The sequence below is a fragment of the Chiloscyllium plagiosum genome, unplaced genomic scaffold, assembly GCF_037043375.1.
Source record: "Chiloscyllium plagiosum isolate Xiang-an unplaced genomic scaffold, Cpla_swu_hap1 HiC_scaffold_1, whole genome shotgun sequence".
NCBI classification, from domain to species: Eukaryota; Metazoa; Chordata; class Chondrichthyes; order Orectolobiformes; family Hemiscylliidae; genus Chiloscyllium; species Chiloscyllium plagiosum.
The window spans coordinates 141,786,708-141,802,290 of record NW_028270139.1 but is presented as its reverse complement, the minus strand read 5'-3'; the positions used below and the strand labels follow the sequence as shown (position 1 = coordinate 141,802,290).

Here is a 15,583-nt window from a genome sequence, read left to right as displayed (position 1 = left end):
AGATCCTCCAACCCTGGCAACATCTTTGTAAATCTTTTCTGAACCCTTTCAAGTTTCGCAATATCTTTGCGACAGGAAGGAGACCAGAATTGCACGCAATATTCCAACTGTGGCCTTACCAATATCCTGTAAAGCTGCAACATGACCTCCCAACTCCTGTACTCAATACTCTGACCAATAAAGGAAAGCATACCAAACGCCTTCTACACTATCCTTTCTACCTGCGACTCCACTTTCAAGGAGCTATGAATCTGCACTCCAAGGTTTCTTTGTTCAGCAACACTCACTAGTACCTTACCATTAAGTAGATAAGTCCTGCTAAGATTTGCCTTCCCAAAATGCAGCACCTCGCATTTATCTGAATTAAACTCCATCTGCCACTTCTCAGCGCATTGGCCCATGTGGTCCAGATCCTGTTGTAATCTGAAGTAACTGTCTTTGCTGTCCACTACATCTCTAATTTTGGTGTCATCTACAAACTTACTAACTGTACCTCTTATGTTCGCATCCAAATCATTTATGTAAATGACAAAAAGTAGAGGACCCAGCACCGATCCTTGTGGCACTCCACTGGTCACAGGCCTTCAGTCTGAAAAACAACCCTCCACCACCACCCTCTGTCTTCTACCTTCATGCCAGTTCTGTATCAAAATGGCTAGTTCTCCCTGTATTCCATGAGATCTAACCTTGATAATCAGTCTCCCATGGGGAACCTTGTCGAACGCCTTACTGAAGTCCATATAGGTCACATCTACTGCTCTGCCCTCATCAATCTTCTTTGTTACTTCTTCAAAAAACTCAATCAAGTTTGTGCGACATGATTTCCCACACACAAAGCCGTGTTGACTATCCCTAATCAGTAATTGCCTTTCCATATACATGTACATCCTGTCATTCAGGATTCCCTCCAACAACTTGCCCACCACCGAGGTCAGGCTCATTGGTCTATAGTTCCCTGGCTTGTCTTTGCCGCCCGTCTTAAACAGTGGCACCACGTTTGCCAACCTCCAGTCTTCCGGCACCTCATCTGTGACTATCGATGATACAAATATTTCAGCAAGAGGCCCAGCAATCACTTCTCGAGCTTCCCACAAAGTTCTCACAGAATTAACTTGAGGGTCCTCACAAGTCAGGTGAGGTTTGAGGTTGAGAAGGCAGGACCTTTATCGTAACTTCAGTTGGTGCGGAATTGACCCTGTGCTGTTGGTGTCACTCTACATTGTGCATCAGCCATCCAGCCAACTGGGCTAATTAACACTTAGACTTCTCTTTCAAGTAACTGTCTGGCAACAAAATGAACATTAATCGCGATAGTATATTGAATTCAGCCAGAAATTTCCAACACAGAGACCCCCTCCCCCCAAAAAAAATGGTCTTCAGTGTTTTGAGTGCAGAAACCCACCTGGAAACTGTAGTATGAAATAGTACTTCATTTTGTAATTCAGCTTGCTTTTCAGGGCTCGCAGATAAATGCATATTCCAACAATTTTGCATCATGAAATTAACTAATGTACATCATTTAAACTTGAATTACCATTAAACATTTTAGTTTGGCTTTCTTACTCTATTTTATTTTGTTTTAATGTATGTTTAATGAATTAAGTTTTGATTGATTGGATAACGGAAAAGAGAAACTATTCAGGTGTGGTTCTGACATGAGATCTGAATGACTGAGTTGATAGCATATTTTTATCTCATTTTGATGTTATTCTAAAGATTTTTTTTAACAAACAAGTATGTTTCTGAACAGAAACTGTATCTGTTGATAAGAGGCTCCTGTTTGAATTGCCATTTCCTGACATGCCCCCGTGCAATGATGTACCTGCTGCTAAATCAGTTGAAAGTTATAGATGTCGGAGCCATTGAAGCTGTTTATGAGTTGGAGAATGTACTGAATAAGGTGAGTAATTTGTGTTGACTGAAAAAATTATTAACTTCGATAGTTTCCGCCCTTTTCTAATTGTAAGATTTCAGTTATTTACAAGTCTTTGGACAAATTCAAGTGTCAGCCGTTTCTCAGTGACAACAGCCTTGCATCTGATTTAGAAGGTCAAAAGTTCAAATCCCTTTCTGGAGAAGGGAGAATCTAGGCTGATCCTGCAGACCAGTATTAAAGCTGCATGTTTTTTGAATGACTCACTAAATTGCTTGCTGAAAAGAGAGAGACATTACTGAAGTTTTAAAACTTAATTCATCAGGGCAACTGCAGAAGTGCCAAATTTCAAATGATTACAATTTATCCTACCGAGCAAAAGCCTGTATTATTTAGATTGTTTAGCAAGTCAGCTCTGATTAGCTGATGCATTTCTGAGGGGAAATCAATTGGAAGTAATTGTGTGTGCTAGTAGCTACACAAATGCAGTTAGGGGACAGTTAGCTCAGTTGATGAGATGGCTGGTTTGCATGAGAGAGGAACCCCAACAGTGTGGGTTCAATCTATTTTGGCTGAGGTTAGTAAGATTACTCCTCAACCTCTCTCCATGCCTGAGGTGTGTTGACACTTGGGTTAAACCACCATCTGTGTGTAATAAGAGAGCAGCCCCTTGGTCCGGTAATACTATGGCGACTCCCCACTAACAATTTGAGATAATCAGTTGCGCCTGCTTATGCTTGCTCGAAGTAGCTTACATTCATAGAGGGAGCCATTCTGCAAGATCTACACTATTTTTAATTACCTGGGAGACTGGGAAGCTTATTGTTCTCCATTTGCTTCCTCCAATACAGTGTCTTGATCAATCAGAGTTCATTTGCCTGCAAATTGATTCCCTTTCACCTGTAGTATAAATTGTTGTGAAATTTGGCATTCTTGTGTTTGCCCTGATGAGTGTGTGATAACAACAACTTCAACAACATTCTTTTCAGCATCATTAGGTTGAAATTCCATAGCAGTGTTTGATGAAGTGTTTGGGAATTTTGTTGGTATCCTGGGCAACATTTATCACTGATTCAGCAATAAGTGCATTCTTTTCCATGTGATCTGTTATCTTTGGAACAAGCTGTCAGAGGAAATGGTGCAGGTGGGTACAGTAACATTTAAAAGGCACCTGGATGGATATATGAACATGAACAGTACAGAGGGATTTGGGCCAAAAGGTGGCAAATGCGACTAGGTCAGAGTGGGATGTTTGGTGCGGATGAGTTGGGCTGAAGGGTTTATCTTCATGCTGCATGACTTTATAACTGAGTGGTTTTAGATGACAATTGAGGGTTAGCCAACTTAGTATAGTTTGGCAGTTACAAGCCAGATCAAGTAAGGTCACTAGTGAACAAGATTAGTTTTCAAGCAGGCCGATGGATTACTCGTCTCAGCACATCACCACTAAGCTACTGTTCCCAAGTCTTTTCAATTTATCTATCATAAACAGCAGTAAGGATTCGAGCTGTAGGTAAAGTGGCTGCCATATGTACCTTCATTATAACAATAATTACACTTGAAAATAATTTTGGCTACAAAGCCCTTTGCAGTAGGTATAAGGTGTTGTCAGCAGTTATAAAAGGTATGATGCTTTCCTACGTGTACTGAAGTAATTAATTCTTTGTTGGATATTTATACTTTGTCTGATTATCAAATACTGAAAAGCCTGGAGTGTCACCTCCAGTCGGTTATTTGACCAATGGGGACAAAGCAACCGAGCCCAAAGCTTGTCTCATCTGAAATTTACACTTGTGCAATTCTGGCTGGGCTTTCTGAATGTAAAATAGGACCTGATGGTTTCAACTTTCTCACCTGAGTTCTTGATACTAATTATAGTGCCTCAGCTGGCCATACAATGCTAGCCATGATTCAACCAGAAGTCCCACTCCAAAGACATGTGTGAGAAAGAAATCTCAGCTGACACTGAGTGGGCTGCACTGTTAAAAGGTAAAAACAATGACTGCAGATGCTCAACCAGATTCTGGATCAGTGGTGCTGGAAGAGCACAGCAGTTCAGGCAGCATCCGAGGAGCTTCGAAATCGACGTTTTGGGCAAAAGCCCTTCATCAAGAATAAAGGTAGTGAGCCTGAAGCTTGGAGAGATAAGCTAGAGGAGGGTGGGGGTGGGGAGAGAGTAGCATAGAGTACAATGGGTGAGTGAGGGAGGAGATGAAGGTGATAGGTCAGGGAGGAGAGGGTGGAGTGGATAGGTGGAAAAGGAGCTAGGCAGGTCGGACAAGTCCGGACAAGTCATGGGGACAGTGCTGAGCTGGAAGTTTGAAACTAGGATGAGATGGGGAAGGGGAAATGAGGAAGCTGTTGAAGTCCACATTGATGCCCTAGGGTTGAAGTGTTCCGAGGCGGAAGATGAGGCGTTCTTCCTCCAGGCGTCTGGTGGTGAGGGAGCGGTGGTGAAGGAGGCCCAGGACCTCCATTTCCTCGGCAGAGTGGGAGGGGGAGTTGAAATGTTGGGCCACGGGGCGGTGTGGTTGATTGGTGCGGGTGTCTTGGAGATGTTCCCTAAAGCGCTCTGCTAGGAAGCGCCCAGTCTCCCCAATGTAGAGGAGACCGCATCGGGAGCAGCGGATACAATAAATTATATTAGTGGATGTGCAGGTAAAGCTTTGATGGATGTGGAAGGCTCCTTTAGGGCCTTGGATAGAGGTGAGGGGGGAGGTGTGGGCACAGGTTTTAGAGTTCCTGCGGTGGCAGGGGAAAGTGCCAGGATGTGAGGGGGGGTCGTGGACCTGACCAGGTAGTCACGGAGGGAACGGTCTTTGCGGAAGGCGGAAAGGGGTGGGGAGGGAAATATATCCCTGGTGGTGGGGTTTTTTTTGGACAGTGTGGAAACAGGCCCTTCGACCCAACAAGTCCACGCCGACCCGCCGAAGCGCACCCACCCATACCCATTCCCCTACATTTACCGCTGCATCTAACACTACAGGCAATTTAGCGTGGCCAATTCACCTAACCTGCACATTTTTGGACTGTGGGAGGAAACCGGAGCACCCGGAGGAAACCCACGCAGACACTGGGAGAATGTGCGAGGTATAAAGCTGAGGTACCGTCTGTTCCCTCCAACCTTATTAAAATCATCATTAAAAGATTCCAAAGCACTTTGAAGAAGCAGTGCATTATTCCTAGTGTCTCCGCTATTTCTTTCTTCTATTCTGTGATCAACATCATTAAAATTGATTAATTGATAAGCATCACAATTCTGTGGAAATTCAGAGGTAACATTTCAAGTCCAGTGATCCTCTTCAGGAGTTCTAAAATTCATGAAAGGCAGTTGTATAAATTAAGACTTCCTTTACTACTATCTTGCCTAGTGATGAATTAACTTAGTCTAGATGAGAGATTGAACCTGCAATAAATTTAGAAAATTCCAGAGAAATCCAACATATCTAGCAGCATCTATGGAGACAGAAGCAGATTTAATGCTCTGTGTCCAGTATGACTGTTCTTCAAAAGTAGTTCACCTCTCCAGTATTTGGTGGATAAACATGCAGAGTTACTGAGAATTTATTTTAGTCACTGTAGTGCATTGTATATTTCTGCATTAAACTCTGTTGTTACTGTACACTGGCAACTGACCTTGGCGAATTGGATTGTTTATGCATGAATCATGATCGTTGCGAGGAGAGAAATGTAGAAAAAGATATATTTTTAATATTTCCTTATGGTTTAGTAGAATTTTGTTTTGAACAGGTGCTGGAGGAAAATTCAAATGCCACTGTGGATGAAATCCAGACTGCACTGAATGAACATACTTTAATTATTCTGAACAATCGTATGAATGACAAAGTTTCCCGGGTAAGTATAAAACTGATCAGTAAATGTTGCCATGTGGACATTAGTTAATGTACTTATTATCTTTTTAGAAAGACTTCAATAAGATATATCACAAGAGGCTTGTTACATTGACAAAGCTTTATGATATTTTAAAAAAATGAAATACCATGAAAAGATAGGTAGGAAGCAGAGTTGTTTCTCACATTGGAGAAAGACGGAATGAATTGGTGGTGAAAGTGTTCGATCCACTTGTGTCTGCAAGGATGAGTGCAATTTCAAAATGTGTTCATGATAAAAAGAAAATTAGCAAGTTACGCCCATGACAAGCCAGTTTTTAAAACAAAACGTCTGGAAAACAGTCACAAATTGATGGAAGAGGCAAGGAAGTGACAGAGGTCCATCTTGTCTTTGAGTCAAAAGGTTAATGTCAAGCCCCACTTGATTGTGTAAAGTTGGCTAATCCTTAAATGTAGTATTAAAGGAATGTAACTGTTGAAGATGCCATCTTTTATATACCTTCAGATGGTTGTGCAAGATTTCATGCTAGTGTGTGAAGGAGAGCAAAGAACTTCTGGTATCTCAAATAATCAGATTATCTTGTCTGCTTTATCACTGCTCATGCGATCTCGTAATGCATTAGTTGGTTTCTGGGTCCTACATTAAAACAGTGATTACTCTCTGCAAAAGAAATTTGTATTTTTGGCTCTGAAATTTGCTGAGGTTCGTAAAGATTGTGAGTACACATGACTTAGAAGCAAAGTCCTTCCCTGCTTTCCTTCCCTTTTACTAAGTAATGATTACCCTACTTTCTTATCCAATTACTGTTGGAGGTGGACTATAATGGGAATTTAGCTGGTGTGTGCACGTACAATATTTCAGCATAAATATTTTTGGAATGCTGTTGAGAATGTACTCTGACTTAGCTTGATATATTCCCTGCAATCCTATTCAAAATTCATAACTTGTGAAAATAACAATCATTGAAGATTGAGTGTTAAGTGCAAAACTATGTTAGAACATAGAACAATACAGCACAGAACAGGCCCTTCGGCCCACGATGTTGTGCCGAACATTTGTCCTAGCTTAAGCACCCATCCATGTACCTATCCAATTGCCGCTTAAAGGTCACCAAAGATTCTGACTCTACCACTCCCATAGGCAGTGCATTCCATGCCCCCACCACTCTCTGGGTAAAGAACCCACCCCTGACATCTCCCCTATACCTTCCACCCTTCACCTTAAATTTATGTCCCCTTGTAACACTCTCTTGTACCCGGGGAAAAAGTTTCTGACTGTCTACTCTATCTAGTCCTCTGATCATCTCATACACCTCTATCAAGTCACCCCTCATCCTTCGCCGTTCCAATGAGAAAAGGCCTAGCACTCTCAATCTATCCTCGTACGACCTATTCTCCATTCCAGGCAACATCCTGGTAAATCTTCTCTGCACCCTCTCCAAAGCTTCCACATCTTTCCTAAAGTGAGGCGACCAGAACTGCAACAGTACTCCAAATGTGGCCTAACCAAAGTCCTGTACAGTTGCAACATCACTTCACGACTCTTGAATTCAATCCCTCTGCTAATGAACGCTAATACACCATAGGCCTTCTTACAAGCTCTATCCACCTGAGTGGCAACTTTCAAAGACCTATGAACATAGACCCCAAGATCCCTCTGTTCCTCCACCTTACTAAGAACCCTACTGTTAACCCTGTATTCCGCATTCTTATTTGTCTTTCTAAAATGGACAACCTCACACTTGGCAGGGTTGAACTCCATCTGCCACTCCTCAGCCCAGCTCTGCATCATATCCAAGTCCCTTTGCAGCCGACAAGAGTCCTCACTATCCACAACTCCACCAATCTTCGTATCATCTGCAAATTTACTGACCCACCCTTCGACTCCCTCATCCAAGTCATTAATAAAAATTACGAACAGCAGAGGACCCAGAACTGATCCCTGCGGAACTCCACTTGTAACTGGGCTCCAGGCTGAATATTTACCATCTACCACCACTCTCTGACTTCGACCGGTTAGCCAGTTTTCAATCCACTTGGCCAAATTTCCCTCTATCCCATGCCTCCTGACTTTCCGCATAAGCCTACCATGGGGAACCTTATCAAATGCCTTACTAAAATCCATGTACACTACATCCACTGCTCTCCCCTCATCCACATGCTTGGTCACCTCCTCAAAGAATTCAATCAGACTTGTAAGGCAAGACCGACCCTTCACAAATCTGTGCTGGCTGTCCCTAATCAAGCAGTGTCTTTCCAGATACTCATAAATCCTATCCCTCAGTACCCTTTCCATTACTTTACCTACCACCGAAGTAAGACTAACTGGCCTGTAATTCCCGGGGTTATCCGTATTCCCTTTTTTGAACAGGGGCACAACATTCGCCACTCTCCAGTCCCCTGGTACCACCCCCGTTGACAGTGAAGATGAAAAGATCATTGCCAACGGTACTGCAATTTCCTCTCTTGTTTCCCACATAATCCTAGGATATATCCCATCAGGCCCGGGGGACTTGTCTATCCTCAAGTTGTTCAAAATGTCCAACACATCTTCCTTCCTAACATGTATCTCCTCTAGCTTACCAGTCCATTTCACACTCACCTCTTCAACAATACGGTTCCTCTCATTCGTAAATACTGAAGAAAAGTACTCATTCAAGACCTCTCCTATCTCTTCCGACTCAATACACAGTCTCCCACTACTGTCCTTGATCGGACCTACCCTCGTTCTCGTCATTCTCATGTTTCTCACATACGCATAAAATGCCTTTGGGTTATCCTTGATCCTATCCGCCAAAGATTTTTCATGCCCTCTCTTGGCTCTCCTAATCCCTTTCTTCAGGTCCCTTCTGGCTATCCTGTATCCCTCCAACGCTCTGTCTGAACCTTCTTTCCTCAACCTTATGTAAGCCTCCTTCTTCCTCTTTACAAGACATTCAACCTCCCTCGTCAACCAAGGTTCCCTCACACGACCATCTCTTTCCTGTCTGACCGGTACATACATATCAAGGACACGTCATATCTGTTCCTTGAAAAAGTTCCACATTTCCACAACATCCTTCCCCGACAGCCTATGCTCCCAACTTATGCTCCTCAGATCCTGTCTTACAGCATCGTAATTACCCTTCCCCCAATTGTAAAACCTACCCTGTTGCACGCACCTATCTCTCTCCATAACCAAGGTGAAAGTCACAGAATTGTGGTCACCATCACCAAAATGTTCATCCACTAACAAGCCCATCACTTGTCCCGGTTCATTACCGAGTACCAAATCCAAAATGGCCTCCCTCTGGTCGGACAATCTACATACTGTGTTAGAAAAGCTTCCTGGACACATTGCACAAACACCGCCCCATCCAATCTACTTGATCTAAAGAGCTTCCAATGAATATTTGGGAAGTTGAAATCACCCATGACTACTACCCTGTGGCTTCTGCACCTTTCCAAAATCTGTTTCCCAATCTGTTTCTCCACATCTCTGCTGCTATTGGGGGGCCTATAGTAAACACCCAACAAGGTGACTGCACCTTTCCTATTTCTGACTTCAGCCCATACTACCTCTAAAGGCAGATCCCCCTCGAACTGCCTTTCTGCAGCTGTTATACCATTTCTAATTAGCAACGCCACCCCCCCCTCCTTTTTTACCATCCTCCCTAATCCTACTGAAACATCTGTAACCAGGAACCTCCAACAACCATTCCTGTCCCTCTTCTATCCACGCTTCCGTGATGGCCACAATATCGTAGTCCCAGGTACCTATCCACGCCTTAAGTTCACCCACCTTATTTCTGATACTCCTTGCGTTGAAGTATACGCACTTCAACCCATCTGTGTCCGCAAGTATTTCCTGTCAGTGCTACCTTCTTCACAGCCTCCCCACATACTTGGACATCCTGACAAACAGCTAGCCTACTTGCTGGACTACAAGTCCGGATCCCATCCCCCTGCCAAATTAGTTTAAACCCCCCCGAAGACAGCTAGCAAGCCTACCCCCCAGGATATTGGTGCCCTTCTGGTTCAGGTGCAACCCGTCCTGCTTGTACAGGTCCCACCTTCCCCAGAATGCAGTCCAATTGTCCAAATACCTGAAACCCTCCCTCCTACACCATCCTTACAGCCACGTGTTCAACTGCACTCTCTCCCTATTCCTTGCCTCACTGTCACGTGGCACCGGCAACAACCCAGAGATGACGACTCTGTCTGTCCTAGCTTTCAGCTTCCAGCCTAACTCCGAGCTCTTGAATGACCTCTCCACCTCTCTTCCTACCTATGTCGTTGGTGCCAATGTGCACCACGCCTTCTGGCTGCACACCCTCCCCCTTAAGGATTCTGAAGACATGGTCCGAGACGTCTCGGACCCTGGCACCCGGGAGGCAACAAACCCTCCGAGAGTCTCGCCCATGCCCACAGAATTGCCTGTCTGTCCCTCTAACTATTGAGTCTCCTATAACTAGCGCTCTCCTCCTTTCCCCCTTTCTCTTCTGAGCCTCTGGACCTCGTGCCAGAGACCCGGTCACTGCAGCTTACCCCTGCTAGGCTGTCGCCCCCACCAGTATCCAAAGCGGTATACCTATTGTTTCGGGGAATGACTACAGGGGATTTCTGCACTGCCTGCTTCCTCCCTTCCCACCTCTAACTGTTACCCAGCTACCTCTGTTCTCTGGCGTAACTATGTCCCTCTAGCTTCTATCTATCACCTTCTCAGCCTCTCGAATAATCCTCAGTTCATCCAACTCCAGTTCCCTAACTCGTTCTGTGAGGAGCAGAATCTGACTGCATTTCCTGCAGATGAAGTCGGCAGGAAGTGTTACTTTCATTTGTCATTATAGTATCAGGTTTAAATGGCTTCTAAGAATTGCTGTCCGTATCTTGTTATAATTCAGTGATTCATTAATCAATTTAGTCTGTTCTGTTTGTGAGCTCATTTGATCTTTATTCTGATGGCATATTTGAAACACTTCAATTTTTTTTCTCTCCTTGCTTGTTTTGAAGCTACTAACCTTTGGACAACCTCTGCCAGCCCTACAGCACTGGCTGGCCATTGCTGGCCATTTCTTTTCCCCAAATTCTAATCCTGCTCTCCACTCCATCAACAGTGGTAAAGATATCAGCCATAACAAACACTGCATCTCAGTTTTAAGTGTCTCCTCCAAACCTACCTGGTCCGTTCCCTTCCTTTTCCTCTCAACTGGTCACTGTGTAATGCAGCTACCCTTTGTTCTGTAAGTGGTTCAAGTCCCATATGACTTTTGCCAAGAGTATAGTGGATTCTTTCTTGATTATATGTTTTTGGAGATAACTCTCTTGATTAAACTTAAAATATAAGCCATAGCTATTAATTTAACCTGGGGCAGTGTTTGTAGAGGAATAAAGCAGTGTTATTTTCTGGGTCTGTAGATTGCGAAGGAACAAAAATGGCCTATGCAGTGATATGTACTTCTTCTCAGATGTGGGAGTTTAAGGGTTACTGCAGATTATATCTGCCATAAATGCTGTTGGATGCGAATCTTATCAGATCGAGTGGATTGGTTGGAGAGACAGATAGAAACGATGAAGAATTTGCAATAGCAACAGTATGTGATGGATGGCAGTTATAGGAAGGGGGAAAAGTCTCAAATACAGTCACATAGATGGGTTAACTCCAGGAAGGGTGAGAGAGGTCGGCGCCTAGGGCAGGAGTCTTTTGTGGATATACCCATTTCAAACAGGTATGCTGTTTTGGAAAATGTCGGGGGTGATGGATTCTCAGGGGAATGGAGCATGAAGAGCCAAGTTTCTGGTATTGAGACTGGCTCTAATGCAACGAGGGATATGTCGACTTCCAAGAGATCAATTGTGTTAGGAGATTCTGTAGTCAGAAGTACAGACAGACATTTCTGTGGCCAGCAGAGCAAAAGCAGAATGGTGTGTTGTTTCCCTGGTGCTAGGATCAAGGATGTCTCGGAGAGGGTGCAGAATGTTCTCACGGGGGAGAGGGGCCAACAGGAGGTCATTGTCCACATTGGAACCAACGACATTGGAAGGGAAAAGGTTGAGATTCTGAAGGGAGATTACAGAGAGTTAGGCAGAAATTTAAAAAGGAGGTCCTCAAGGGTAGTAATATCTGGATTACTCCCAGTGCTACGAGCCAGTGAGGGCAGGAATAGGAGGATAGAGCAGATTGAATGCATGGCTGAGGAGCTGGTGTATGGGAGAAGGATTCACATTTTTGGATCATTAGAATCTCTTTTGGGGTAGAAGTGACCTGTACAAGAAGAACGGATTGCACCTAAATTGGAAGGGGAGTAATATACTGGCAGGGAATTTGCTAGAACTGCTTGGGAGGATTTAAACTAGTAAGGTGGAGTGGTGGGACCCAGGGAGATAGCGAGGAAAGAGATCGATCTGAGATGGGTGCAGCTGAGAACAGAAGTGAGTCAAACAGTCAGGGCAGGACTAATAAATTAAACTGCATTTATTTCAATACAAGGGCCTAACAGGGAAGGCAGATGAACTCAGGGCATGGTTAGGAACATGGGACTGGGATATCATGGCAATTACGGAAACATGGCTCAGGGATGGGCAGGACTGACAGCTTAATGTTCCAGGATACAAATGCTACAGGAAGGATAGAAAGGGAGGCAAGAGAGGAGGGGGGAGTGGCATTTTTGATAAGGGATAGCATTATAGCTGTGCTGAGGGAGGATATTCCCGGAAATATATCCAGAGAAGTTATTTGGGTGGAACTGAGAAATAAGAAACGGATGATCATCTTATTGGGATTGTAATATAGACCGCCGCCCCCCCCCCCCCCCCCCCCCCAATAGTCAAAGGGAAATTGAGAAATGAACTTGTAAGGAGATGTCAGCTATCTGTAAGAATAATAGGGTAGTTACTGTAGGAGATTTTAACTTTCCAAACATCGACTGGGACTGCCATAGTGTTAAAGGTTTAGATGGAGAGGAATTTCTTAAATGTGTACAAGACACTTTTTTCTGATTCAGAATGTGGATGTGCCTACTAGAGAAGGTGCAAAACTTGACCTACTCTTGGGAAATAAGGCAGGGCAGGTGACTAAGGTGTCAGTGGGGGAGCACTTTGGGGCGAGCGACCATAATTCTATTCGTTTAAAATAGTGATGGAAAAGGTTAGATCAGATCTAAAAGTTGAAGTTCTAAATTGGAGAAAGGCCAATTTTGACGGTATTAGGCAGGAACTTTCGAAAGCTGATTGGAGGCAGATGTTTGCAGGTAAAGGGACTGCTGGAAAATGGGAAGCCTTCAGAGATGAGATAACAAGAATCCAGAGAAAGTATATTCCTGTCAGGGTGAAAGGGATGACTGGTAGGTATGGGGAATGCTGGATGACTAAAGAAATTGAGGGTTTGGTTAAGAAAAAGAAGGAAGCATATGTCAGGTATAGACAGGATAGATTGAGTGAATTCTTAGAAGACTATAAAGAAAGTAGGAGTATACTTAAGAGGGAAATTAGGAGGGCAAACCGGGGACATGAGATAGCTTTGGCAAATAGAATTAAGGAGAATCCAAAGGGTTTTTACAAATATATTAAGGACAAAAGGGTAACTAGAGAGAGAATAGGGCCCCTCAAAGATCAGCAAGGCGGCCTTTGTGTGGAGCCACAGATAATGGGGGAGATACTAAATGAATATTTTGCATCAGTATTTACTGTGGAAAAGGATATGGAAGATATAGGCTGTAGGGAAATAGATGGTGACATCTTGCAAAATGTCCAGATTACAGAGGAGGAAGTGCTGGATGTCTTGAAAAGGTTAAAAGTGGATAAATCCCCAGGACCTGATCAGGTGTACCCGAGAACTCTGTGGGGAAGCTCGAGAAGTGATTCCTGGGCCTCTTGCTGAGAAATTTGTATCATCGATAGTCTCAGGTGTTTTGCTGGAAGACTGGAGGTTGGCAAACGTGGTGCCACTGTTTAATACGGGCGGTAAAGACAAGCCAGGGAACTGTAGACCGGTGAGCCTGACCCGGTGGTGGGCAAGTTGTTGGAGGGAATCCTGAGGGACAGGATGTACATGTATATTGAAAGGCAACGACTGATTAGGGATAGTCAACATGGCTTTGTGCGTGGGAAATCATGTTGCACAAACTTGATTGAGTTTTTTGAAGAAGTAACAAAGAAGATTGATGAGGGCAGAGCAGTGGATGTGATCTATATGGACTTCAGTAAGGCGTTCGACAAGGTTCCCCATGGGAGACTGATTAGCAAGGTTAGATCTCACGGAATACAGGGAGAACTAGCCATTTGGATACAGAACTGGCTCAAAGGTAAAGACAGAGGGTGGTGGTGGAGGGTTGTTTTTCAGACCGAAGGCCTGTGATCAGTGGAGTGCCAGTGATCGGTGGTGGGTCCTCTACTTTTTGTCATTTACATAAATGATTTGGATGAGAGCATAAGAGGTACAGTTAGTAAGTTTGCAGATGACACCAAAATTGGAGGTGTAGTGGACAGCGAAGAGGGTGACTTCAGATTACAACAGGATCTGGACCACATGAGCCAATGCGCTGAGAAGTGGCAGATGGAGTTTAATTCAGATAAATGCGAGGTGCTGCATTTTGGGAAAGCAAATCTTAGCAGGACTTATACACTTAATGGTAAGGTCCTAGCAAGTGTTGCTGAACAAAGAAACCTTGGAGTGCAGGTTCATAGCTCTTTGAAAGTGGAGTCCCAGGTAGAAAGGATAGTGTCGAAGGCGTTTGGTATGCTTTCCTTTATTGGTCAAAGTATTGAGTACAGGAGTTGGGAGGTCATGTTGCGGCTTTACAGGACATTGGTAAGGCCACAGTTGGATTATTGCATGCAATTCTGGTCGTCTTCCTATCGGAAAGATGTTGTGAAACTTGAAAGGGTTCAGAAAAGATTAACAAAGATGTTGCCAGGGTTGGAGGATTTGAGCTACAGGGAGAGGCTGAACAGGCTGGGGCTGTTTTCCCGGGAGTGTCGGAGGCTGAGGGGTGACCCTATAGAGGTTTACAAAATTATGAGGGACATAGATAGGATAAATAGACAAAGTCTTTTCTCTGGGTTCGGGGAGTCCAGAACGAGAGGGCATAGGCTTAGGGTGAGCGGGCAAAGATATAAAAGAGACCTAAGGGGCAACCTTTTCTCGCAGAGGGTGGTACGTGTATGGAATGAGCTGCCAGAGGATGTGGTGGAGGCTGGTACAATTGAACATTTAAGAGGCATTTGGATGGGTATATGAATAGGAAGGGTTTGGAGGGATATGGGCCGGGTGCTGACAGGTGGGACTAGATTGGGTTGGGATATCTGGTCGGCATGGACAGGTTGGACCGAAGGGTGTTTTTCCATGCTGTACATCTCTGTGACTCTATGACTCTAAGTAATTATTTCAAAATGGTGATTTCATATATTCACCATCTTTGAGTTGTTTGAATATGGAGGGGATGTTGTTCTGCATGACATGCACAAGTGGCACTTTGAGAAAAGAGAGACTTGAAATGAATGCATATACAGAAAAATAGCGCAAGCAAACTTTCAAAGATATGCTGCCTTGTGAATAAATGTATTAAAGTTTTTTGAAACGTTTTAATATTTACATTACATTATGATTCTGTTTTGTTGCAAGGTAAAAAATGTGAGTGACTGCAAAGATAAATTGATAGGCGATTTCTGGAAAAATCAGATGAAATCAAGGAAGTGTCCAAACTGCCAGTAAGTGATTTCTGAGGTGACATTACTTTGTACATTGTAGAATATATGTATGCAGAATAAGTGCCTGTGGCAGCAGCTAGTTAATATTCCTTTTGTTGCTCATGCCTGCATACTGAAGATAATTAATGATTAAAGGAGTGGAATCTGTATTAATTTTTTATTTTGTACAGAA

General features: G+C 43.8%; 1 protein-coding gene across 1 annotated transcript in view; it reads left to right on the top strand.

Moving 5' to 3' along the window:
* The window catches only part of polr1a (RNA polymerase I subunit A), a 151,578-nt gene that overhangs the window by 9,541 nt on the left and 126,454 nt on the right, over positions 1-15,583 (top strand). The window contains exons 3-5 of the mRNA XM_087991257.1: positions 1,751-1,900; positions 5,624-5,728; positions 15,326-15,411. Coding sequence (XP_087847383.1) covers positions 1,751-1,900; positions 5,624-5,728; positions 15,326-15,411 — 341 coding nt within the window. The remainder of the gene's footprint in view (positions 1-1,750; positions 1,901-5,623; positions 5,729-15,325; positions 15,412-15,583) is intronic.